Below are 27,553 nucleotides of genomic sequence, written 5' to 3' on the forward strand. Positions count from 1 at the left end.
AACAAAACTAGTAATCAAAACTTACAACATTCACGGAAAATTGATGAACCGATCTATAGAAAAAGAAGAAGAAAAAAAAAAAAAACAGCATGTTCTTGGAAAAAAAATTCTTAGATAAAAATTTCATTGAAATGGTAGTGAATGTGTTAATTAAATATTTCTTAGCAAATCTATATCGTTCATCTGCCATCTCTTTAACATTTTTGCTTTTTTTTTCCTCGTTTTTCATTATTTAGTTTCATATTGACAAATCGTGTAGCGAAACGAGTTTAAAATGATTCAAATGAAAATGTATGTGAGAAAAAATCCAGAATCATTGTAAAACGTAGCAGCATTGAATATGTACGAAAGAAAATATTGGAACAGTTACGAAAAATCTTCATCTATTATTGTTAAGTGTTAGATATCATAAGCCAAAAAAAAAAAAAAAAAAAAAGATAAAAAAAAAAAAGATAAAAAAAATGCAAGTAGTCTTATAATAAAAAATGCAAAAAATGTAACGCGAGAAAAAAATCCATTTCAAGTATTCCACGTATCGAGAGCTAAATTCTGTCTCTTCTCTATTTGTGATCGGACTAAATCTTAGAGGATAATAATTTTAACAACAACAGGAACAATAAATTAACGCAATGCAACGGTCGAACACGATTAAGAACTAACAGATAATACTTAGACAAATCTTTATTTAAACATTTATCAGAAGTAAAGATATGGAACGGATGAAAAAAACAAGCGCAAATTAAATAACATTCTAAGAAATTAAATCAAGAATAAAAAAAATTATAAAAAAGTGTGAAAAAATATGAGAGAAAATAATGAGAGAAAATTGGATTCTCTTAGATACCTCGAAGTCGTTTCGTTTGTTATCTACGCTCATTTTTGTGTAGTATCTCACTTGTATATTGTCATTATTATAAATTTAGTCGTTGAATGAATTCGTATGAAACAGTCTTTTGATACAGCTAATACAATATGAATTGCAAATATAAGCCGTGCCGAAGATGATGCGTATGTGTATGTCCGAAATAAATGAACGAGAAATGATATTCGTTCAAACGTTGATCTTTTTTCGCTGAAAAGACCGTCTGAAGAACGTGGAAGATTCTTTTAATTCGATGAAAAAAATTAATAAGCAAAATAATCAATGTTAGGTCTCATACTGAAATCTCTCTTTCAGAAAAGTGTTTTCCACATCCTGAGAAAAAAATAGATGTACAAGCGTTATATCGATTTAGACAACGGTTAGTTAAATAATATACAATATTTCAACAGCTATTAGTGACGAGTATTAATCTTCTATGAGAGATTAAAACTCCCTTTGGAATTGTAGAACTTTATTCCATGAAAACACTTTATGGAAAGATAGAATAAAGAAAGAAAAGAGAAAGAGTGCGCATATGTACGAGTGGATGTGTATATATATCGATGCATATATGAGATGACATAATGAATAAAAAAAATCAATGGGGAGAGAAAATAGTTTGAAAAGAAAAGAGTTAAAAACATTGGATAGTGTGGAATAGAAGACATATTTCGATGGTGTTATTAGCTAGGCGCCAATTATTGTCATTCCTTCTCTTACATCGATACTCTAAAATTGTATAAACAGAACGTAGCGCATAAAAAAAGAAATCGATTATATATACTCATAAAACTTTTAATATAACAAATTATCGCATTGATTAAGCATGTCAAATCGTCAGCTACGTTTGTCATTCAGTAATCTTGTGCTTTGTTTTTTCTATGAATCGGAGCATAACAATCTATTTCTTGTTAGCCCAATTGAAATATCAGAAAAAACTGCTACAAAAGAAAAAAAAATCAACAAAAAACACAATGTTATTATAAACGATTAATTAATAAAAAACGAATCTTGTTTGTTGTTACTTTTTGTTTTTTTATCTCATCCTTTTCGTAAAGTTCCATTAAAGTGATAAAGGCATTTGCATATATCTTAAATTGAAACATATTTAATTAAAATATAAAATAAAGAAAAAATAATCAAATATAAAATAAATTATATATTATAATCCGAAAAAAAATATATAAAATATATAAAAACAATAAGAAAAAATAATATTACAAAATAAGTTCACATTTATTAGATGAAAGAAGTATTTTATTTAATGTGAACTATGACAGCAGAATGAGTATACATATATATAATTTAATTAAGCAATATATACTTAGATTAAGAGTATCATAGACTAACACAATATAAAGAGAATGTTATGATTTATGTATCCTCCTCCCAGACAGTTTCAGTCAAAATTGCAATGTTGTCTAATCCTCTCATCGGCGCATATTCCAAAGTCCACATTAAATTAGTAAATACAACTAAAATCAATATGATGAATATAAAATCAATTACCAATTCTTAATCCATTCTACTAATATGTATTTAAATTATTTAATAAATAACTTATTTAATAATTATTTATTAAATATTTATCTATACAATTAATTTTTCAACTTACGCATCTCGCCTTGATGCAAATCTGCTACTAGTTCAGGACAAGAACTATTACAAGGATTTATAGGAGTCAAACGAAGTTGCGTAGCTCCTCTTAATTGAGCTAGAGCTATAAGACCCGAATCTAGTTCGACTTTTTTATAACTCGGACTATTATAATCCGAAGACATAAGAACCCAATTAAAATGCGCTGGTGAGACAGTACTTGAAAGGAAATATGGACGTTGGTAATACTTTCTCAACACTTTCACCGCATTAATATCGCAATTTTGCCAATGGACGAACCATTTAGCTACTTCAGGTGAATGTACCCGACGCAAAAATGCTGCCAAGTCAGACGAACCAGTTCTCAAATTTGAAGTCAAGGCACATGGTACTGTTTCCATTAAGCGTTCATTTTCTAAATAAAGCTATTAACATAAACAAAATGTATAAATAAATTTCAAATAAATAAATAAATTTGTTAAATATAATGAAAATTTTTTTTGAATTGTGCATTTATTTTATCAAAGGAAATAGGACACGTAATAAATACAATTGTCGTGTAATAATAATTATACTTACATGAGTAATGTTATCAAACCAAAAATAATCTGTATTCATAACTGCCCAAGAATCCATTGCATCTGTAATAATTGCAGGTGCATCTCTACTCAGATAATTATCAACAAGATTCCGATATCTTACATCTGATAAACGATCAATAGTTTCCAAAGCTTCGCAAGTCTGTAAATATAATTTCTGATTACTTTAGTAATTTATTTTTAAAAATATTTTTGATATTAATAATCATACCACACAATCTTCTTCAGTTATCATATAATCATTATAAAAAGGATTATTAATCATACAATTTTCATAATACAAGGGTTGCCAATTCCAGATTGGTAGAACTTTGATAAGTAAAAGACGACTAATTGCAGTAAAATGAGTTCCAACAAAATCAAGTTGAGCTGCTAGACATGCTAAAGTACCAAGAACAATTAATACAAGTGTTCCTCTGATAACAAGTTGTAACCAAGAGCGCCGCATTGCAGCTACTAATGGTTGACAAATAATATCCATTTCTTCTTCTGTGAAGCCAGCTTGTTGACAATATCTATTAATTAATTAATTATATAAAATACAATCATTATTAATTAAAATGATTAATATAATAATATCACATTAAAAATATATTAATTTTCATATATAATACATAGAATAATACATAAAAAATGATTTTATAATATTAAAAAAAATAAAAAAAAAGTAATAAAAAAATTTTAAATAATGAATACGTACCAATAATAAAGAATATAACATTGTACATATCAAATAATTTTCTTTAAAAAAAAGTTAGCACAATATTAAAGAAAATTAAAATTATATACATTTAAAAAAATATAACAAGATAAAAAATTTTTTTAAATTTTACTTGTAAAATGCATTCAATTCATCATCTATCAATCGTAGTTTTTCCGAATGTGACATTTCTTGTTGATCTTTTACATAATTTTTGCGCAATTGTTTAATACATTTACTATTCGACATCTTTACTTTTAATTCAATATAAATTTCTTTACGTTATATGTTATATTTTTCGAAGTTCACTGTCTGAAATTGGAGAAATGAACTAGTTATATCGAACAGAAGTACATGCGCATACATCTGTACATGCGCACATTTTCGTATTATCCATGCGAACATATTGATTGTTTATTATTATTATTGAAAATACCGCGGGAAAATAAATGGCTAAGTTTTTACTGTTTCATGTAATGTAACAAATATGTAAAAAATACATTATATGTAAAAAATACATTTTTCATAGATAAAAAAAATGAGAAATTATTAATTATTAATTAAAAAAATTATTAAAGAAATTATGACTTAAAAAAGAAATTAAATATTAAAAATATAATAAATAAATATATTAGTAATTTGTTAAAAAAAAAATTCTTACAAATTGTATTTAAAATGAAAAGAAAATATAATGAAAATTTTTATATTAAAAATATAATAAATAAGTATATTAGTTATTTGTTATAAAAAAATCTTAAAAATTGTATTTAAAATGAAAAGAGAAAACTAATTTAAAAATCTATATCTTTTTTTTTCTATAATATCTATATTATCTTTTTTTTTAATAATATACTTTATTAATCAAATTGCTTTATAGTATTATAAAATTAAAATATTTTAAATAATATAATTAAAATATGATTATATTTATTCACACATATATAAAAAAAAACTTTAATAAAAAATTAATAGTATTATTATTTTAGTTATGAATTCTATTTGAAAAAAAAAATATATATATATATATAGAGAGAGAGAGATAATATATATATATATATATATAATAATATATATATATATATTATTTTAATTTTTATGAATTCTATTTGAAAAAAAAAATATACATTTTATATGTGTAATTTATATATATAGTCATCAATATATAAATACGTGACATATACATTATATATATATCTAAAGCTATTAATACATGATAATATTGTTGTAATCTTGTGCTATATTATTCAAAGTATTGAAATATCAATTTTAATAATTTGTTGCTTATATAAATAAATTTATCAATAACAATGTACAAAATAAGGTTATTTGGTAAGTATTTATTTAAAGTATATTATTATATGAATATGTATTATATAAAAATTTCACAATTTTTATTTTTTAAACCAGTTACACAAAATAAAACTACAATTTATAATAATATTATTCGAAATATTGTTACTCTTTCCATGTTACCAGAGACTCATCAAATGTTACACAAAACATGCAAGTACTTATCATTATATGTTTATAATATTTTATTTTTTTATTTGTTTTTCAATATAAATCATAATATAATGCAATGTATACCATATAATAAATATTATTATAGAGACTTTGCAGAAGAAGAATTAAAGCCTTTAGCAACAGAAATTGACAAAAAACATCTTTATCCAGAAAAACAAGTTAAAAAAATGGGAGAATTGGGTTTAATGAGTATAGCAATTCCTGAAAATTTAGGTGGAACTGGATTAGATTATTTAGCTTATGTTATTGCATTAGAAGAAATATCTAGAGGTTGTGCCAGTACAGGTGTCATAATGAGTGTACATAATTCTCTTTATTTAGGACCTATACAAAAATTTGGCAATAAAGATCAGATAGAAAAATATATTACCCCCTTTACAACTGGTACTAAGATTGGATGTTTTGCCCTTAGTGAACCAGGCAATGGTAGTGATGCAGGTGCTGCTTCTACTATTGCTAAATTAAATGGATCTAATTATTTAATTAATGGTACTAAATCATGGATAACAAATGCTTATGAGTCAGATGCAATTATTCTATTTGCTACAACAGACAAATCTAAAAAGCATAAAGGTATAAGTGCATTTATAGTTGATAAAACTACAGAAGGTCTTTTTGTTGGTAAAAAAGAGGATAAGTTAGGTATTTGTGGTAGCAGTACCTGTTCATTAATATTTGAAGATTGTAAATTACCAAAAGAAAATTTATTAGGAGAATCAGGAATGGGTTTTAAAATTGCAATGACGACTTTAGGTATGAAATGAATCCATGGTATTTATACAATTATAATATCTAAAAAAAGTAATAACTACAATATATAATTTCTAGATGCTGGTAGAATAGGTATTGCTGCTCAAGCTTTAGGCATAGCTCAAGCATCTCTCGACTGTGCAATCGAATACGCGGCAAAACGACAAGCATTTGGTAGTTCTATTATTAAATTACAAACAATTCAACAAAAAATTGCTGACATGTCATTGAGATTAGAAAGTTCAAGATTATTAACATGGCGAGCAGCTGCACTTAAAGATAATAATAAATCATATACAAAGGTGCGACGAAAAAAATAATTGAACTCAAACATAATCTAATAATTTTTTTTTGTTAGGAAGCTGCTATGGCAAAATTATCATCATCTGAAACATCTACTTTCTGTGCACATCAATGCATGCAAATTTTAGGTGGTATGGGTTACGTTAGTGATATGCCAGCAGAACGTTATTATAGAGATGCACGCATTACTGAAATTTATGAAGGTACATCAGAGATACAAAGATTAGTTATAGCTGCAAATGTTATCAAAGAATACAATTTTAATTGAAATATTTAGATGCGATATATATTTTTCTACTAAAGTTCTTCATATGCAAACAAAATATTTTTTATATATTTTATTAATTTTATATATATATATTTTTATCCTTTACGAAGAAAGACTAATAAATTTTATATATCATTATAATTACGTAGTTTTTTTTTTATGATTTAATGTCATAAAATAAATGTAAATATATATGTAAATATGCAAAACTTACATATTTAAATATGCAAAAACATATGCCAATATCTCATTATTAATTCTATAGCAATATTATAGAAATTTTTATTTATAATTTTCCTATACTTGCTCGTTATGGAATGATGACAAACTATAGATTATTTGTTAAAATAATGAATAGGAATGATAAACACTATCTATAATGAGATTTTATTTTAAAATCTCTATTAATTATATAAGTAATTTGATAAGATCGCATATCATACTTAAATGCTAAAATTCACAACTGAGTAGCATAAATTCTGATACTCCCTGTATTAAGATCCCAAAAAATTACAGTTTCTATTATATTTCTAATTATATTTCTATAACTATCTTAAATTCTACACTATAGATCCCAGTACAACAGATAACAGTATACATATAATTTGTGCAAACGACAATTACGATTTTCTTCAACTATATTTTTATCGAATTCTTTCTTTGTTTTATATAAGCAAAGATATTAAATATGACATTTAAATTTGTTGGATAGAGATCTATTGGAATGTAAAGAAATATATAAGTGAATATAATATTTCAATTTGAATTCCATTGGATGCTTCTTTTCTTATATACAATAGTGCATTTGCCGTTGTAACTTTTACATTAAAATAGTTTTTTCTTTTTTCATATGTATATATATATATATATGTATAATTCAATCATCTTATAAAATTATTTTCATATTTTTCACAAACAATATAGTGCCAATATAGTAATCAAAGATTTAATTGAAGTTTAGCAAATTGGTCCTAATTTTGATGCACATATTTTGTTTAATTTTTTCATTAAGAAACACAAAAAAGGATTTCTATAGTTTAATCATTATTTATCACTTTATTTGTAATATTGAATATTAGTAAGAGAGTAAATTATGACAAAATCAATTTTCTGTTTTGAAACTGTTAAAATAGTTTTGTTTAATTCTTCTGGTTATTATACAGAGTATAATTGGATTTAAAAATTTTCAGGCCATACTACACAAACTTATTAAAATAACCATTGTTACTATATAAATATAGTGATATTTTTGGTTTCAAATCATAATATAATAAATTTAAAATAATAAATTGTGAATATTTCGCAATTTTTATGTCTAATTTCATCATTTATATTATATAGCAAGCATTTCGAACGACTTATTTATAAATTTTAATATTGAACTACTATGGTGTTAAATAACATTACATATTTTTCCACCTAAATTGATTTTTATCGAACTCTGTACTCTTTTTTTGAATATTTTATACATTGTATAAGTTGAACTGATCTGTATCAGTTCTCTCTTATTATTTGCTATATTATAATCTTTGACAATAGATACATTTATCTAAAACGCTTGTAAATGTAAATAAATTAAAATCATAAGTAATTATAATAGACACTGAATCTAAACACTTAAATTCTGGAAATTGTCCCGATCCTGCAGGATCGCCTATGACAAAACATATGTGAGTGTATTTCTATAGGTATGCGTATGTATCTGAGACATATAAGGAAATTGATTTAACCATCCATAATAGAAGCTATCAAAGCTTCAATCATCAGCTCGCATACCCCTCACTTCTCCTTGATCTCTTTGCTGAAAAATTCAAATATCTTTAATCAAATTAATTAAATAATTGAAAATTGAAATATAATTAATATGTAACTTTTTATTTATACTTATACTTTAAATTAATATAATGTAACTTTTAATATATTATAAATTTATAAAATTACTTACCCTATCTAATTCTTCTTTCGTACTCTCTTCAATTGCTCTAATATCTTCCATAGTTAAACCATACCAACGATCTATCCAACAAAACACTTGCCTATGAAAGTTAGTAAAAAGACGCCTTTCTGCTTTTTGTATAAAACTTTCAACACGATTTTGTAGACCAAACCATTTAAATTCACAAGTAACTAGTTTATAGCATGTCATTACAGGTTGAACATTATTTTTCCAATCTTTACCAATAAGAGGACCTCGACCTGTTTTCACAGATTTAAATTTAGTTGGATCTTCATCCTCCTTATAATCAGCATTTGCAATTGGATCATTTGCAATATCTATGTGTATTACTTCTCTTATTTTTAATTTATCAGGAGGTAATTCATGAACCTATTAGTTAAAAAATAATATTAATATTTATATATAAAATAAAATTAAATATTTTTATAAATTTTTATACATACATTATGTTGATTTCCAACATCATCAATGTGAAATGATTCAATCATAATTACAAAATTTTCTTTCATATATCCAGGATTCTGCACAAAAAAACAAAAACATATTAAAATAGAAATTTCATAAAAAATATTTTTATTAACAAATCATACTTACTGTAATAACTGTTTTACAATAAGGATAAGCATTCCAAGCTTCTTCATGAATTTCCAAGGAATTCTTTGGCAGCATAATACGAATAAAAGCAGGCACTTTACTAGCTAAATGATAAATCTTGTATGTATATTGACCTGAAGAATATTTTCCACCAAGCAAAGGATAATCTGTGAATGGTTCATTTTTTAACACTTGTATTCCTTCTCCTCCTCCAGTATTATTTTTGCTAGCTTCTGCTACAGAATATAGCTGAGCCACTTGATACTGCCACGAAATAAATTATATTTTATAATATATAAATTATGTATAGAAAATATAAGATAAAGCAATATAAAATTTATTTTAATAAATAAAATCTATAAAATAAAAAATATCTAATCATATAAATATAAACATTATTTCTTCTTTTATAAAGAAATTTTAATATCAATAATAATTCATTTATTATATAAAATATTATTATTTCTATAACTTTAAATAATTTGTTTTTCATAAAAAAAAATCAAATATTAATAAAGGAAATACAAATAAAAGAAAAAAAATTAGCAATAAATGTAAAAATATGCAAATAACTAAAGATTAAATTAAGCAAGATATGAAGAAGATAGAAAATATTTATGCATTCTAAAAACATTTATTATATTCTAAAACTGAATAATAAATCTAACAATGAAATGAGCATGATAAGACAAGATTTGTCAGATATATTAAATTAAAAATTCAAAACATTCAAGATAATCACATGCTTCTATAATAAACTATAATTAAATGATTTGCAATTTTTGATAATTGCATAGTATTGATGTAGAAGTTAATTCAAGTTAGTTTTTATTTCTATTCTATTGCAATAATATATTTCAAAATGGGTCATTATAATGAGATCTTATTATTCATTAAATACATACCTCTTTCACATTAAGAGGCAAAGTGACACGACTGTAACAAAAATTAATAAATTATATTTCAATTACTAAATAAAAAGTAATCATATATTTATGAGCAACGACCTTGAATACACTTTAATATGAACTTAAGTATCACACTCCAGGTATCGAAAATTGAACGATAGATAACGTATGATGAACAAATTTCTTTTGAAAACGATACTTATCAGTTAAAATAAAATTATTCATCGCATGTTAAATATTATCCGTATGGATGACAAGGGATGAAAGTACATCCCTCTTTACCCCTCCAATCCCACCCGCCGTTAAAGATTAGTAACCATATCCCAAGAATTACTTTTAAATGTTCAATCAGTTTTCGTTTATCACGCTGTATTAAACTAATAATAAAAAATTTCGTAAGAACTTACAATTCTTTGATGAGCATTTTAACAAGCAGAGCACATGGGCTGCAGTAATTCAGTGCGGCCACACAGAACCACCCTTGCTTTAGCAAATTCACTCGTGTTATCTCTCAACCCGCAGTCATACGCATACAACGGCGTCGACTTCTCAACGGACTGCCACACACTTGAATCACTGAGTGCCACACTGCTACAGCCACTAAAAAGCACACTTACTTGCGCACACATGTGCATCGAATTTCCCCACTCTTATTTCACAGACACTTTGCAAAATGACGTCATGCTTACATATATCTCAATTCGCATGCGCATTTATCATCCATCAAGTTTACAATAATTTAGTCTGGGGATTTCACATAGAATTTATAAAAAAAATATTCAGTAATTATAAGAAATATCGTTGCTAATTTATTATATTTTATTACGAATCTATATTATAATTTTTATTTGATTTAATATATTAAATAAATATATCGAATGAAATTTTAAGTCTACATAAAATATTAAAAAATTCACTATGATTTTCATGAAAATTGAAAATAAAGACATATAACATATAAAAATACAAAATATATAAAAGAGATATCTTATTTAATATCCAATTTCATTAATAATTATAATTTATAATTTACAATATGTTCAATATAAATTACAAATATAAATTATATAATATAAATAATTATATAATATTATAAGTTATTTGTAAAACAATGTATTATAAATTTTAATATCACTGTGAATAATAATAAATATAAATTAAAATATAATTTTTAACAAAAGAAATTTCAAAACAATAAAAAATTATTTTTTTAAATATTATTTATTGAATAAAATATGAAAAAATTACAATGAGAAAAAATGTTTTGACAAATATTATATAATTTTATAAGTAGACATTTTTTTTTTAAATGTTATTTAAAAAAGGCTTTTTTGATTGGTTGCTTTTTATCTTAATATTAGAAAAATTGAAAAAAAATGTAAAAATATGATAAATAACTGTGAAAGTTATTTTTTATTTACAATGTACTTTATGTACAAAAAAGCTATTCATTTATACAATATTGATAATTTTATAATATAGAATATATAATAGAATTTATGATATATAACTTAAAAATTCCTAAGTTTCATATTTATATTTACATAAAAAATTAAAGAGTTATTCTATATTCATTTTTCATAATAATATTATATTGCTTATATGACAAAATTTTGAAATAAAAATAAGTATTATGTATTTGCAATAAAATTGGTTTATAACAATATTTGGTTATAAAATTTATACTATGTATAGATATATCATGCAACATTTGTTGGCTTATTTTAGAATCGACTATAATCGACGAGTCGATTGATCGATATGGTTTGGTGTGTGTGACGAAATATACTTAGATGACAGCGCTTATACTGACGCGCCTAAGAATATTTCGTTTAGAATAAATGGGCAAGTAGTTCGAAAGTTCGGAAAAAAATTCATTAACATGTTCATATATTTTTTCTTGAAGTGGGATTTTTGGTGGACTATTATAATTAAAAATCAAATTTCGTTATTACATGTTATATAGAAGATAAGTACATCAAATGTATGGTAGCTTGTGAATTCACAGAAGACAAGACGCGTGGGAAGATTAAAAAAATTGGATCTTAAACATAGACAAACAAATTAAAAAAAAAAAAAGATTGAACATTTCATAATATAAATCAGAATGGACGAATGTATGCTGAATGATTTGTTAGAATGTTCGGTATGTCTCGAACGATTAGATACATCGAGCAAAGTACTTCCTTGTCAGCATACTTTCTGCAAGAAATGTTTAGAAGAGATAGTTAATACTCATCATGAGTTGCGCTGCCCTGAATGTCGCATTTTAGTTGATGTTAAAGTGGATGATTTACCTCCTAATGTATTACTAATGCGTATTTTGGAAGGAATGCGTAATGCAGCCCCTAAATCTACAAAATCTATAATTAAAAATAATCCAGGATCTCAAAGACTCTTTGGTGGCCATCAAATTACTTCAGCTCCCATTGTAACTAATAATCCTACTCCTACTACATTCACAAATGAACCAATTCGACATGGTAATGCAACAGCGAAACAAGTTCAATTACACAATCAAACATATGGCAGAGCAATCTATGATTATGTATCAAAAGTTCCAGGGTAATTTTATAATCTTTTAAAAAAATTGAATCAATATATATTTAAATGATATTTTAAAAACTATTTTTAATTTCAGAGATTTATCTTTTAAAAAAGGTGACATTGTCATTTTACGTAAGAAAATCGATAATAATTGGTGTTTTGGAGAAAGTGCTAATAGTCATGGAGTTTTTCCTTTGTCTTATGTCCAAGTATGTATTAAAATGTATTTTATTGTTTTAATATAAAAATGTTAATAACATAATATAAAAAGTATTTAATAAATTCATATGTACAGATAATGACACCATTGACTCCAGATGTTCCTCAGTGCAAAGCTTTATATGATTTTAGAATGACCAATGATGATGAAGATGGCTGTCTTACATTCAATAAAGTATATATAGATATTAATGTTTTATATTCATTTATTTGATTTGATATTGCATTCTTTTTTTAAAAATAATTTTATAGGGAGAAATTATTAGTGTTATTAGAAGAGTTGATGAAAATTGGGCAGAAGGAAAACTGTTGGATAGAATTGGCATCTTTCCATTAGCTTTTGTGGAATTGAATAGTGTGGCAAGAGCTTTAATGAAACTTTCAACAAAGTAATTTTTATAATTTACCATTAACATTAGTATATAATTAGTATGTTTTTATTAATTATAATATATATAGTTTTTTAATTATAATTAATATTTTTTTCAAATAGCACACAACCAGGTCCATCAAGAGTAGCACCTCCTACTCCTACTAACGAAGAGACTACACCTTTAATACCAACTGATCATTCGCGTAATTTACAAACAAATCAATCACGACCACAACTTATGCAGGTATTATTAATTTATTATTAAAATATATTATTTTTTTAATATTTAAAATATAATAAAATATATTAACATTTAATATTTTTTTATTAGAATACAATTTTACCAGTTTCTGATTCAATTTCAAATGTATCATCAGGAGGTAGTTCTTCAACTACTACTCCAAACACTCCTAATAGTTCAACTACATCTAGCAGTTCTAGTACTGCTCCAAGTAGTCCTAGTAGTCCAGCAACATCTCCTCCTGCAGTTGGAAATAGACAGAATGTTAAGCGTCATAGTTTTACTGCTGTTAATACTGGTCATCAAGCTCATCCACATCATAGACATAGTGCAGAAATACTTAGTCCTCCAGTAGATAATGCTGTTGGTAACAGTAATGATTCATTTTCTTCATTACAGGTGAATAATATTTTACCATACTAATGTGATAAAAAAATTTCTTATTATATTAAATAAACTTTGTATTAATATTATAATCAAAAAATATTAATTTTTTTCTCTTTTTATTTATCAGACAACTACCACTACTGCAGATCATAATCTTCGTCACAGGCGAAGCGGTAGTAGTGATCTTGCTCTTGCACAATCATCACAAACTTTATCTGCTACAGTCGCAAATGCTCATTTACCAGCTGCATATATAGCTCTATATCCATATAAACCTCAAAAAGCAGATGAACTTGAATTAAGAAAAGGAGGCATTTATATGGTAACAGAACGTTGTCAAGATGGATGGTTTAAAGGAACTTCTAATCGTACACAAAAATGTGGAGTTTTTCCAGGAAATTATGTTGCACCTGCTAAGTATATGAATATATACTTATATTAAAAATTTATAATATAATTTCTTGATTTTAAATAATTTTATTTTCGTAGATGTCAGCGAAGTTTATGTCGAGGATCACCAAATACAGGGCAACATCAAAGCTTTCCATCTTCAACAAGTCAAAATAATACTGAGTCACGAATAACTGCAACTTATTCTAAAAATAAAGGATCCACTTCTCAATCTTATAATCCACGCACATTGTTACCACCAGAATTACCACCACGTGCTATTAGTCCATCTTTTATAGTATCATCATCTTGGCATGGTCAAAGTCAAGCGCAAAATCAAGAAAGTAGTCCTCCACGATATAAGGAACAAAATTCAGCAAATCCTCTTGGACGTAGTCACAGTGCTGTCATGTCATCAAATATTTGTATGTAATAATTTTAATAAAATATATTATATTAAAATGTGTCTATATAAAAAATTGTTTATTTTAGCTTCTCCTGGAAAACAGGTAACTTTACCTCAATCATTAATGACTACAACCACAGTTACTGGTATCAACAATAGTGGTACTATTGTTACTGGTGCTAGTTCTTCCATCATAAATGAAATGAATAAAAATCCAAATAGTGTTTTGCATGCTGTAGCTTCTCCTTCTTCCACTGCAGTAGTTTCTGTATCTAAAAATAGTGAAAAGGTATATAAATTTATTCTATGTAATATTACTTCTTTGTTATATGAACATATATATATATATATATATATATTTTTTTAATTACAGCAGAAAGAAAAAAAAGATAAATGTGTCTCTTTGATGCGACGATTAACGAATATCAAGAAATCAAAATCACCACCTCCTACTACTTATTCAATGGATAATCCTGTTTTTGAAGATGGCAATTCCATTAATCCAGTACATGTTCGGTAAGTTATTTTCTATATTGTTTGCAATAACAATGGTTTATATAAACACATAATTAAACATATCATTGAAGATTTTAAAAAAATAAATAAAATTTGCATGTTTATAGTATATTTAACACATTTTATTAATAATCTGCATGTAATTGTATTGTTATCTGATATTTATATTTTTATGTTACAATTTAAAATTTATACAATTATATATGTATTTTTATGATATGTTAATTGTTGAAATTTTTGCATGATTTTAATGTTCACATATGTATATAGAATAATTTTTATATATGCAAAATAATTGTTTTTGATCTGTTTTCCATTATTTTTTTTTTATTTTTTAACATTATATGAGCTGCATGTGTTGAATTATTTGTCTAATTCTACACGGGGATTGGGCGGATATATTTAAAATTAGATCAGGATCTTGCCCAAGTCAGTTGCTACAGGTGGGAGCTACACAGGAATTAAATGCTTCAAACAACTACCATCGTTTGTGTCCAGGCTCTGTGCAGGGACATGTCACATCTTCACAAAGACTTAAATACAAGGAGAGACCATCTTTACCGGTCTCAATTCTTCAAAGGTTAGTTATTAAAATTATATATGTTTGACAAATAAAATTATTTAAAAATTAGTATTTATTGTAAAAGGTATTTATCTTAATATATTTGCCCAGCTCATATATAAAATGAAAATTGTATTTAGTCTTTTATAATACTTTGTATGTAATAGTTGTGTGATGCATATATATTTAACTATATTAACATTTACAATAAATGAAGCAATATATAGGTAAGTGTTCTAATAAATATTGCAAAAAGAAGAATAGTCACGAATAGTATATTATAAATGCTTGATTAATGACATTAAAATTTTTATATTTTTTACCTATTTTTTAATTCTACTTTATAATTTTTATTGTTTTTTTTATTTCGAATACTTTCAAGAGTTTGCTTGTTAATTAAGTATGTGTATATTTGATGTATAATCACTGTATAAATTTGACAAATATTATTTATTATTATATAATATTATATAAGAAATATAATATTATATAATATTCTTTTCTTTTTGAAATTTTAATAAATCAATTTTATTTTATGTTTCTTATTAATATTCATAGATCTAATGAATCAGGTGGAATGGTATGTACACCAATAGGAAATCATCACCGTAAAAGTAATTCATTAGATGCTGGTATGGGCAAACAAGTTAAACAACAACCTACTCGTGAACGGTAAAAAAAAACTTTTATCATTTAATCATTTTATATTTTATTTTTGTTTTAATTATTTATTTTTTTTATGTTTTTATTTAAGTAATTAATATTTTTATTATATATATATTTATATATATAATATATATTTTATTATATATATTATTATTACTTTTTATTTCAGAGAACGAGTATACAGATTTCGTTGCATTGTGCCATATCCACCTAATAGCGAATTTGAACTAGAACTTCGAGTAGGAGATATTATTTATGTACATAAAAAACGTGATGATGGTTGGTATAAAGGTACTCAACCAAGAACTGGTCGTACTGGTCTTTTTCCAGCTAGTTTTGTTGAAGCTTTCTGAGATACAGCACAAAATCATTTCATATTAGAAACTTGTATATAATTTTGCACAAATCGAAGGTGAAATATTGCACATCACTTACTTTTCAAGTCTAATAATATAATTATTATTGTGAAGGTAAGTGTATGATTTAAATTGTGAAATTATTCATAATATAACGAGCAGTGCATTAAACACATATATGTATATTACAGTAGTAGTAAATTATATATTCTTGTCGTTATTACGACATAAAGAATTTTTTTAATTACATAATGAATGAAATATAGTAAAATCTAAAATGATACTGCCATTGATGTTATATTCATAAAATATTATTAAAATCCAGTAAGGGAATAAGAGATTATATTACATCAATACTGCCATCTCATAAAAAATATTACAGAAGAATACTGTTTTTTATTAATATAAAATCATTTCATAATTCACAATACAATAATACAACTTTATTAAGTTATTTTATCTATTTACATATAAAATTTTTATTTATGCAATAATTTTTTAAAATATAATATGACTGCTGTGAAGTTTTTATATATTAGTTAAATTATGTATATATTTTTTTTCAATTTTATACAAAAAATAGTTATTTAAATTTTTTTAAGAAAATAATTCTCTCTCACACGCATACCACACACATACACACACCTTGTTTAATTTCTTTGAATTGCTACTTTTAAAAAATTTGCATGTTATTTTTTACGATGTGTGAAAATTAATAAATTAAAAAAATTATATAATTTGAATTCAATATGGTCAGCTTGATAAATATTTTCTTTTATAGATATATAAAATATTTCTTTTTAAAAAATATAACTTTTATAATGCATAGAATAAAAAAATTTTATTCTAAAAGATATTTTAAATTAAATTATAATATACTTTTTTTTTATGAAAATATATTTAGATTAGCTTCTTAATGTTCAATGATATAAACTTGATCTTGTTAAATAGATAATTGTCAAAGACTGGCCTATATATCTAAAATTGTAGATATTTTAATTAAATAACTTTCTAAAAAAACTGAATTACATAAATACTTTTACTAAAATTAATTGTATATCTTTACTGTATAATTAGATGTGTATGTTTTTTTATTTATGGAATATTTACATGTCCATGCACAATTAAAAAATTATATTATTAACAGCCTATTTCACATAATATAATTGTAAGAAATTATTAATTATGAGCTTCCTGAAGCTGAATAATGATCAATATTTGATTATATTTGTTATATTGTCATAAAAGATATGATTTTTAATCATATTTAAGAAAGATTTATTGGCGTTGTTATTCTAGCAATTTTAATTGTGCTAATTTCAAAACATTTCAAATAAGACTACATAGAATAAGTCATATATTATTTTTTTTTTAATTTTATTTATTTAATTTATGTATTTTTGTCCATAATATTACAAAAAATTGTTTTATAGATTTTTATTATTTTTTAATATTATACTCCAAGTATAATTGATGGAAGCGATATTATGAGGTCATAAAGATATACTTTACAAGAATTAAAGAATGTAAATGAAAAGAAAAAATTTAGCCTTGTTTATGATATTAATATAAAATTATCTTTCCATCATAACATATTTTTAAAAATTTTTAACATGAAATTTGAAAACAAATTCTAGAAGCATAATTTGCCATTTTTCAAATGATGAAAGAAATGTTTAATATTAATTAATATATATTTGTAATCCAATATTCAAAATATTTAAGACATTATAAGGCTTTGTGCATCAATAAATATTAGTATGTATTCTTTATATAGTTGATTAAAATCATGAGTTCATAATATCAATTCAGCAAATAATTACAAATGTTTTGATTGTCAAACCAGTAATTTAAGAAATTTTGAGAATAATATATTTTATCTTTAAGGAATAATATAATATATGTATCTATATACATCTGTTCAGAAATATCAATCAGAAATAACAAATCAATGTAATGAAAAACAAAAAATGTTTTAATTGCTGAATATGAAACATGAAATATTAAATATGAAATATGAAATAAACAACATTACAATATATCAGCGCAGTACATTAGAGTAGAATATTATGTTTTTAAAATGAAATTATTTAGAATGAACTAACAAATTACATGACCTCTTTATAACATTTCCTTCAAATATATATATGTGCATTACACATAATATGCGCGTATATAATATATAAATAAGATAACAGAGGAAGAAATAAAAATATTTAATTTAATAAAATTATAAAAAAATATAAAATATAAATTTATTAAATTATTTTAATAAAAGTTTATGAAATATTATAGTTATTATTACTATATTTTATGTATAAAACAATTTTTTCAAATATGAAGAAAATTTTTGTCATAAAAGTATCTCATATTTTTTATTTTTCTAATTTTCTTCCTCTGTTGATATAAAAATTATATCTTCATATTTAATAATGTACACAATATAAAATGTATTTAAATGTAGGTGTTTTATATAATATAATATAAGATTAAATAATTATTAGTAATTATAATATCATAAAAAATAAATATTATACTCATTATTGCAAATTTTAAATATTGATATAAAAAAACAGTATTACCATATATATGATAATGATATGTGTGGTAATGAAAACGTTGAAATTTATAATTAATATGATTTTTATTTACTTTTATTTTAAATTACATTCTGAAATAAGTAAAATAATACATAAATATTTAGAATTGTAAATAAAATGTAATTCATCAAAAAATTCAAATTTCATTTTTTGTATCATAGAATTTATTTATAAAAAATTGAGAATTAAGATTTTTTAAAAAAATTGATTATGAATTTAAGTAGTTTATATGATAATTAAATTAATAATTATTATTAATAAAATTGAAATTAATAATTATATAAGTTTTCTATTTTTTTTAATAATAATATTTGCTTATCAATTAGCAAATATGTTTATTATTTAATATGTTTTATTTAAATATGATATTATATTATATCAAATTTATCTTTATACCATATTTATTTCAATTTAAATATAAAATTAACATTTAATTATTAAATATAATTATTAAATAATTAAAAATATAATAAAAAAATAATATAATTTATTAAAAAATATAAGTGATTTCTATTACAATATTTTACAATCTTTCTAGTACAATATTATTTCTATTGAATTGTATTATATTGTATTGTTAGGATAGAACCGCAACCTGGAATTTGATCTCCTATTTCCATTCTACCATTCTACAGAGGCAATTTTTCTGAAAATTCTGATTATAATAAATTTGAAAATATCAAAATTCAGCAGCAAATTAAAACATCAGACTAAATTACGGGTTTAATAATAAGATATTGTATAAATTTATCTATACATATATATATATATTCATACATAATTTTAATTAATAAATCAAATATTTATATCGCCAATGTCTATTTTTTTAATTAATCATGAATCCAGAACATAAAACCTTGAATAGTTCTTCAAAATCAGTTTAGATTGCATATTAAAAATCCAATGTCTAGTTTTAAGTTAATAACCTCATTAATATAAAATATATGATATATAAATATAAAATTATTTATATATTATTTATAAAAAATAATTTTAAAAAATTATTTAATAATTATAAAAATAAATATAAAATTGTATAAATATAAATTTTATATTAGCATAATTTATATTTCAACATTGCAATAAGTAACTAGCATTACTACTAATTCAATATCCGAAGTCTAAAAAGTCTCATTTTGTATATATTTTTATGTATGTAAAGATTTTTCATATAAAGATTTGTATATATAAAAAATTTTTTTATTTTATACAAACTAAATTTAACATATCTATTCGAGCTGATAATGAAAATTATAATTGATAAAATAATCAGTTAAAAGTCCACCATAATCATTTAAATTACAAAGTAACTGGATATAAAGAAGTGAACAATATCAGAACGACAATTTTACATATTGTTTAAGCAAGTATTCATAATAATATATTTTTCATTAAATAAATAATTGTATTAATATTACAATATTAATAACATAATAATTATGAAATATCATATGAAATTTTGTACAAATATGGAAATTTTTGCAGACTTTTGTAGATTAATTTTTAAATCGCTAATTTTTAAATTCTTTATTTTCGTATATTAAAATCTATAAAACATAAAAAAAAAAATAAAAATTTAATAATAATTTTAGTATTATAACAATTCGAATACATATGAAAGTAAAAAATTACTCTCTTTTTTTTTTTTATATAAATACTATATCGATATTATGTCCAAAAATAATTATCTTTAATAAATTTGAGAATTTATTTTCAATATTTTACAATTGCAATTTTCGAAAATTTGATTTGTTTATTCGCAAGTAATTCTATAAAATTATTAATACTATATACTATTAAAAGTTTAAAAATAAACAGTAGAAAGAAATATAAATTTAATTATTTTTGATATACTTAATATAGTAAAATGTCATATGTACACAAATAAAATTATATATCGCATGCGCATGAAATGCGCATGAATGAACGTTTAAGTGATATTATTTTTCTTGCTTTATGCATAATCATAATACCAAGTAAATAAAAATAGGAATAAAAATAAAAAAATAATTTATATGCATACATTAAAGAAAAATGACATTTTATATTATATGGATCAATTGATTTTAAATAATGATTATATTTTACTTAATTCAATTGATTACTTTTATAAATATATAGAGATTATTCCATTAAAAATTGAAATATAATATAAATCATATATATAATTTTTATTATAATATATTTTAATAATAATAAAATTTTTGTGATTCCCATTCTTATATATGATAAAAAATAAATATATATAATATTAAATTTTCATTAATTTTAATAAAATGATAATTCAATTTTATAAATTAATTTTCAAATTAAAAATATTCAATATTCAATATTACATTATTATTATATAAGAAATCTATATTTTAACAATAATAAAATATATTTTAATTAGCAATAATGGTAGTTGAAAGAGTAGTATTATCTACTTTCACAAGAATAAGATTGATTTCTTGTATAAAACCACAATTATTACAGCAGAAACAAAATTTGGTAATATTTATTTGTTATTTTTTAATTTATTTTTAAGAATTTAAATTTTAATAATTTTTCTTTTCTTAATTAGACTAACTTTCTATTGATGTGTAAATTATCAAGCTACCATGTTACAAAAAATATTGAACATATTTTGCATGATAATCAAATTAGAACTGATGTAATTATACAGAATTTTAATAATGAGAAAAACAGACCTTTGTTAATTTTACTTAGTTGGTTGTTACCAAAGCATAAACATATTATGAAATTTGCAAATTTATACATAGAACAAGGGTTTGATGTTGTTATATTATCAATTACACCTTGGCAACTAATATGGCCTACAAAAGGATCTAGGGTAAATACAACAATAATATATTACATATATTAATATTTATAATATCATAATTTAGTTTATAAAAGTTTCATTTTAGTTAGTTGCTTCAGATTTATTGGAGTTTCTAATACAACATCAAAATTATCAGCAAATAGTATTACATGGATTTTCAGTAGGTGGATATATGTGGGGAGAAATTTTGGATTTAATACAAAGTGATTATCAAAAATATAATAATGTGATTGAAAGAATTGTTGGTCAAGTATGGGATAGTTTAGCTGATGTGACTGAATTATCAATAGGTATACCACGTGCTATATTTCCAAAAAATAAAATGCTACAAAATATGTTTCAAAAATATTTAGAGTAAGTTTGTTAACTTTTGTATTTATTGTATTCATATTTTTTATAATATAAATTTTCAATTTAAATTATACAGGATTTTAAAATATTGAAGTTAAACTTCAATAGCAAATAATAAGATTAATTTTAAAGTTTTTATACAGATTTTGAAAGATTTCCACTAATCTGAAGATTTAAAATCCATCATAGTTACAAAAAACACTTCTTTACATGCTGTACAGTGACAAAGTTATATATATTTAAATAATAATTGATAAAAACATCTTATAATTTACTTACAATATAATATTTAATTTCATACTTATTAAGGTTTTTTTCATTTATTTTGATAAATATTACATGTCCTTAAATCTTTTGATTAATTTTTTAAACATCTTATATATATTAATATAATTTACAGATATCATATGAAAGCTTTTTATAAACAATCTACACAATATTATATAAGATCTAGTCAATTGTTTCATACAAATTTGGTACATAGTCCAGCATTATTTTTTGTAAGTAAAACAGATCCAGTAGGTTCACTAACAAATAATTTAAGAGTAAAGGATCAATGGGATACTGTGGGTGTAAAGGTAATATATATAAATATATATAAACCATAAAATAGTATCAGAAATATTTATATCTCTCTTTTTCAGACTTACATTAAAATATTTGAAAAATCTCCACATGTTGGACATTATCGTAAATATCCAAAAGAATATATTACAGAATTATATACTTTTTTGAATAAATTACCTTTAATACAATATAAAAAGAAAATGGGAGCACAGTTTTGAATGTTTTACTGCTGATATTTTTAAAATATTGAAGTATTCAATGAAAAAGTATTCATTGATATTTATTTTCTTTTTATAAAATAATTATTTTTTAAAACATGATAATTTTAATTATACAATACACAAGAAAAATATATTTTTCTTGTTCATGTATTATTACAATTGTATTATTACATTATTATTGTATTATTACAAAAATAGTTTGTAATTTATATTACTTATATTATATACACTTACTTATTATGTTATATATTTCAATGATAATAAAATCTGAATTACAATCACATTTTATTTTTATTATATGAATTCTTGGGAACTTTCTGTTTTTTTTCTAATTTATAGCATTTTTTTTTTTCTAATATTTCTTCAATTTCATCTGGATCTTTTCCCTCAAGGATAAGTTTTTTACGTTTATTTATTATTTTTTTTTCATAAAAATTCGTTTCATCCAATTTCATTTCTGCTTCTCGTTTAGCAACAGATATTTGTGTTAAAATTGTAATTATTTCTTTATCTGTACATGAAAAAAATATATAAATATATCCTGAATATTAATTTTATAAAATATAAGAAAAAAATTTATTACCATTGACTTTATATTCTGTGAGTTTTGTACCAATAATATTTTCAACTGCATGTAATAATTTAATATCATGTGGAGTTATTAAAGTAATTGCCATACCACTTTTGCCTGCTCTAGCTGTTCTTCCAACTCTATGAATGTATTCTTTTGGTACATTTGGTATAATATGATTTATAACTAATTCAACAGTAGGAATATCTAAACCTCTTGCTGCAACATCTGTAGCTATTAAAATTTTTATATGATTGGATTTAAATTGAACAAGTGCAGCTAAACGATCTTTTTGTTTTACCATTGAATGTAGAGCTACATTTTTAAATCCAACATCATTTAATGTCATAGATAATATTTGACAATGTCTAAAAAATTTAACATAGAATAAAATATTGAATCTTTATATTATATGAAATATCATATGTATATAATTTTAATTTACTTGCAAGTATCTGTAAATATCATTATAGATCCATTTTTGTTATTTGCTCGAAAAGTTCTAATTACTTCTACTAAGAAAGAATCACGAATATCACTTGGACAAAGTACATAATGTTGATTAAGTTCTTTTACTGTAGCTATACCAGATTCATCTTTAGATTCCCATATAAAGGTCTTTAAAAATATTTAAAGTTATTTTTCATCATATAATTTTTTGTTTAATTTTTTAACTGTTTATAAAATTTTATAATACCTTACTGGATACTATGTGTTTCACTTTGTGAAGAGTATCTGTCATTGTAGCACTAAAAAGAAGCATTTGTTTCTGCTTAGGTAAGGCCTCAAATATAGTTTTCAACTGATCATCAAAGTAACCTTCTAGAAGTCTGTCAGCTTCATCTAAGACTAAAAACTTAATTTGTTTCAAAGAAAATGTATTACAGCTTTCAAGATGATCTGCTAAACGTCCTGGAGTTGCAACAACTATATGTGGATGTTTTGATAATTCTAAACCTTGTATAACCATATCCATACCACCAACAATTACACATTTTTTTAAACCAATAGATTTTCCTATTGCTGAAAATTGATCTGCAATCTAAATAAATAAAATGTTTTGTATTAGATTGAATATATAAAATTTTTTTAAAAAATTTTTAAAAATTTTAATCCTACTTGGAAAGCAAGTTCTCTAGTTGGTGTTAAAACAAGCGCAAATATACCATATGGATCTTCAGACAATTTTTGTAATATAGGAAGTGCAAAAGCAAGTGTTTTGCCACTGCCAGTTTTTGCACAGCCAATACAATCATCACCAGCTAGAATTCTTGGAATACAATTTTGTTGGATTGATGTGGGATATTTTAAACCTAGAAATATAATAATTAGCAATAATTTTTATTTAACAATTTAATCAATATTTGAATACTAACCCATAAAAGTACATTGTTGGACAAGCCATAAGCTTAAATTTAAATCAGCAAATGTCATAATTGTTCTTCTAAAAAAATATAACTCATTCAGAAATATATGATTAAAATATTTTTGTTTAATTTTCTTTTGCAAATAAAATTTGAAATTTCTTAACACATATTTTAAGATTAATTACTCAATTAATAACTATAAGCTTTTATATAATTTTTTAAAATTATAAATTATATAATTTATAAATATCGCAACATCATTAACAATAAATAAAATTAATCATCAGATAATAAAAAGTAAAAATCACTTTAAGTAAAAATCAAAATATTTATTATGTTTTCTATGATTTAGAATGAAGAATAGAATTACATTCAATTCAATTACAAAAGTTAATAAATTTTAAAAATTTTCTTAAAAAATTTGATATATTCTTTCACAAATATTCTTTCTTTGTTTAAATTTGTATTTCATGTATGGCATTCTAAAAATTATATTAATTTTAAAATTTTTACTCTTTTTCTATTCTTATTCTATTGTATTCTTTTATTTGTATACTTATTTGTATTTGCTATTGCACATGGTCATAGATAAAATAGCTACAAGATAGTAAATTACCCTTCGAAATAAATTTTCAATTAGTTAAAGAAAAAATCATGTTTAATAACAAATTTTTAGAAAATTAAGAAAAACTTACTAATAATATAAGATGATAAACATTCACTTTTTAGAAATGCATATAGATCGTTTAATATTAAAGTATATTCAACAAATTTTTATTAAATACAATAATTTTTAACATGATAAAATTTTTTAGAATCATTTAGGAAAATATATTTGAGAAAATAGACACAGTGAGACATTTAGTGATAATTGTTCTAACTATAATCAGTTGTATTAAAATTAAAATTGAAAAATTGACTAATAAATTCTATCTTATATATATAAATGTAATACAGAGTGCACATATAATATGATTGATGATATAGTTGTAAATTAAAGTATGAATTTGACCAATGATTAATATATCCGTAACAATATAAATTTTATAAAAATATTCTAAATGTTAAATGATAAATGTTATTTGTGAATATTTAATTTACAATATTTTAATGAAAATTATAATATTAATTTCAATTATTTTTTATTTATTAAATTGTTATAAAAATGAGTATTGAATATAATTGCATTGGTTTTTAAATCTATATTAAATCTTGTTTGTACAAATAAATCATTTTCAAACGATTAGAATTGCAAACTATTAATTTAAAACATGTTATATCATAAATAACATGATAAAAAAATTAAATTTGTTCTTATATAATATCATATATGTATATAATGTCTATTCAATTGACTTTACGTATAATAAAAAATTAATAACATGCTCTTATGTTTACATATTAAATAACAACAAATTGCATAAGTTATTATTGTTATTATTATTCTTATTATATTAGGTTATGCAATTCATTTATTATTATACTTTAACTTGTAGAAAACAATCAAAATATACATTTGGTTTTGTTGATCAATAAAGATAATACAATCACAATAACGATAATAATACATTTATAGGTTATGTCAGGGCTATGAATTTTTTAAATTATTGAAATTAAGTCTTAATATCTAATCTACAATTAAAATCATTTTTTATTATATTTTACATATGATAAATTGTATTTATTATAGCTTACATTTTATAATTGTATGAAATTAATGACGTTATAATTTTACAATGGCAGTGAAAGAAAAACTACTCGATAACAGAAAGTTTTCATAAATAGAGAAAAACTGCAATTATTGTATGAAATATTGTTTTCACAGCGTGTCATGAATATACATAAGTACATACATTATTACATATTTAAAACTTAAAAATTTTATTTAATATCGATGCATATTTTAATCTATTATTGATTCAAATTTATTTTTTTCTAATGTAAAGATAAACATTGAATAATTTAATAACTCGCCATCAATTAATTAATTTCTTTCTTGATACAACTTCTATATCTTGTAGTTGCAAAAAATATGCGTATATAAGTAATTAATATTAAAATTTTATGCTAACATTTTTTTATAGTTTATGATTTAATATTTCGTTAATTTTACTAGAAAAAGTATACATTATTTTGTATGTAACTACATTTTTTATACATATGATGATAAAAATTTAAATTAATCCAAAATTTTTTTTTATATTAAAATTTTCACAATTTAAAATTCTGAAAATTAATTTTTCTCTTCTTTTTCTTTTTCTCCTTAATAAACATTCTCTGCTATTTTACAAGTCTAAAAATACATGTATAGTTTAATAATAATTCGGT

At 22.6% G+C, this 27,553-nt stretch overlaps 6 protein-coding genes across 21 annotated transcripts; 3 read left to right on the plus strand and 3 right to left on the minus strand.

Moving 5' to 3' along the window:
- Nucleotides 1-2,097: 2,097 nt before the first annotated feature.
- Nucleotides 2,098-4,260, minus strand: LOC100864681 (uncharacterized). Of its 3 annotated transcripts, XM_086906581.1 has the most exons (6): nt 3,891-4,260; nt 3,758-3,798; nt 3,269-3,572; nt 3,038-3,199; nt 2,478-2,883; nt 2,098-2,337 (listed from the first exon to the last, which is right to left on the minus strand). In XM_086906581.1, exons 3-6 carry the CDS (start codon nt 3,536-3,538, stop codon nt 2,237-2,239), a joined length of 939 nt encoding a protein of 312 aa, XP_086762707.1. In that variant the 5' UTR covers nt 3,539-3,572; nt 3,758-3,798; nt 3,891-4,260; the 3' UTR covers nt 2,098-2,236. The 3 variants fall into 3 exon arrangements, with proteins under 3 accessions (XP_086762707.1, XP_003696891.1, XP_012346544.1); XM_003696843.4 differs by lacking the exon at nt 3,758-3,798 and having other exon boundaries at nt 3,891-4,258; XM_012491090.3 differs by having other exon boundaries at nt 3,758-4,254.
- Nucleotides 4,261-4,741: 481 nt separating this feature from the next.
- Nucleotides 4,742-6,743, plus strand: Arc42 (Activator-recruited cofactor subunit 42). 3 transcript variants are annotated; one of them, XM_003696839.4, is made up of 5 exons: nt 4,742-5,086; nt 5,165-5,264; nt 5,367-6,034; nt 6,110-6,333; nt 6,390-6,743. In XM_003696839.4, the coding sequence occupies exons 1-5, from the start codon at nt 5,065-5,067 to the stop codon at nt 6,600-6,602; spliced, it is 1,227 nt and encodes a 408-aa protein (XP_003696887.1). In that variant the 5' UTR covers nt 4,742-5,064; the 3' UTR covers nt 6,603-6,743. The 3 variants fall into 3 exon arrangements, with proteins under 3 accessions (XP_003696887.1, XP_086762711.1, XP_086762712.1); XM_086906586.1 differs by having other exon boundaries at nt 4,838-5,086; nt 5,165-5,260; XM_086906585.1 differs by having other exon boundaries at nt 4,830-5,086; nt 5,165-6,034.
- Nucleotides 6,744-7,708: 965 nt separating this feature from the next.
- Nucleotides 7,709-10,708, minus strand: vib (phosphatidylinositol transfer protein vib). Its single transcript, XM_003696845.3, has 6 exons — nt 10,469-10,708; nt 10,059-10,089; nt 9,154-9,417; nt 9,003-9,080; nt 8,548-8,928; nt 7,709-8,403 (listed from the first exon to the last, which is right to left on the minus strand). Exons 1-6 carry the CDS (start codon nt 10,483-10,485, stop codon nt 8,359-8,361), a joined length of 816 nt encoding a protein of 271 aa, XP_003696893.1. The 5' UTR covers nt 10,486-10,708; the 3' UTR covers nt 7,709-8,358.
- Nucleotides 10,709-11,811: 1,103 nt separating this feature from the next.
- Nucleotides 11,812-20,139, plus strand: POSH (SH3 domain containing ring finger posh). 8 transcript variants are annotated; one of them, XR_015291677.1, is made up of 14 exons: nt 11,812-12,626; nt 12,703-12,817; nt 12,904-13,002; nt 13,080-13,216; nt 13,321-13,444; nt 13,532-13,840; nt 13,956-14,245; nt 14,318-14,643; nt 14,711-14,913; nt 14,998-15,140; nt 15,553-15,720; nt 16,261-16,374; nt 16,538-16,838; nt 19,906-20,139. XR_015291677.1 is itself a non-coding variant. In XM_003696837.4 (13 exons), exons 1-13 carry the CDS (start codon nt 12,169-12,171, stop codon nt 16,719-16,721), a joined length of 2,670 nt encoding a protein of 889 aa, XP_003696885.2. In that variant the 5' UTR covers nt 11,812-12,168; the 3' UTR covers nt 16,722-17,461. The 8 variants fall into 8 exon arrangements, 3 of the variants coding, with proteins under 3 accessions (XP_003696885.2, XP_086762713.1, XP_086762714.1); XR_015291681.1 differs by having other exon boundaries at nt 15,639-15,720; XR_015291678.1 differs by lacking the exon at nt 19,906-20,139 and adding an exon at nt 16,916-17,461.
- A 62-nt stretch (nt 20,140-20,201) lies between these two features.
- On the plus strand, nt 20,202-23,568 carry l(2)k09913 (transmembrane protein 53-like lethal (2) k09913). 2 transcript variants are annotated; one of them, XM_012491096.3, is made up of 6 exons: nt 20,202-20,687; nt 21,717-21,814; nt 21,888-22,157; nt 22,234-22,502; nt 22,900-23,077; nt 23,144-23,568. In XM_012491096.3, the coding sequence occupies exons 2-6, from the start codon at nt 21,722-21,724 to the stop codon at nt 23,282-23,284; spliced, it is 951 nt and encodes a 316-aa protein (XP_012346550.1). In that variant the 5' UTR covers nt 20,202-20,687; nt 21,717-21,721; the 3' UTR covers nt 23,285-23,568. The 2 variants fall into 2 exon arrangements, with proteins under 2 accessions (XP_012346550.1, XP_012346551.1); XM_012491097.3 differs by having other exon boundaries at nt 20,441-20,691.
- Nucleotides 23,110-26,976, minus strand: Dbp45A (putative ATP-dependent RNA helicase Dbp45A). 4 transcript variants are annotated; one of them, XM_012491083.3, is made up of 7 exons: nt 26,921-26,976; nt 25,235-25,302; nt 24,978-25,171; nt 24,556-24,900; nt 24,304-24,476; nt 23,871-24,226; nt 23,110-23,798 (listed from the first exon to the last, which is right to left on the minus strand). In XM_012491083.3, the coding sequence occupies exons 2-7, from the start codon at nt 25,290-25,292 to the stop codon at nt 23,566-23,568; spliced, it is 1,359 nt and encodes a 452-aa protein (XP_012346537.1). In that variant the 5' UTR covers nt 25,293-25,302; nt 26,921-26,976; the 3' UTR covers nt 23,110-23,565. The 4 variants fall into 4 exon arrangements, with proteins under 4 accessions (XP_012346537.1, XP_086762715.1, XP_086762716.1 ...); XM_086906589.1 differs by lacking the exon at nt 26,921-26,976 and adding an exon at nt 25,921-26,238; XM_086906590.1 differs by lacking the exon at nt 26,921-26,976 and adding an exon at nt 25,739-25,820.
- Between the last annotated feature and the right edge of the window lie 577 nt (nt 26,977-27,553).

The sequence above is a fragment of the Apis florea genome, unplaced genomic scaffold (genome assembly GCF_048593485.1).
Source record: "Apis florea isolate Af1SG1 unplaced genomic scaffold, ASM4859348v1 contig_2495_pilon, whole genome shotgun sequence".
In the NCBI taxonomy this organism is placed as follows: Eukaryota; Metazoa; Arthropoda; class Insecta; order Hymenoptera; family Apidae; genus Apis; species Apis florea.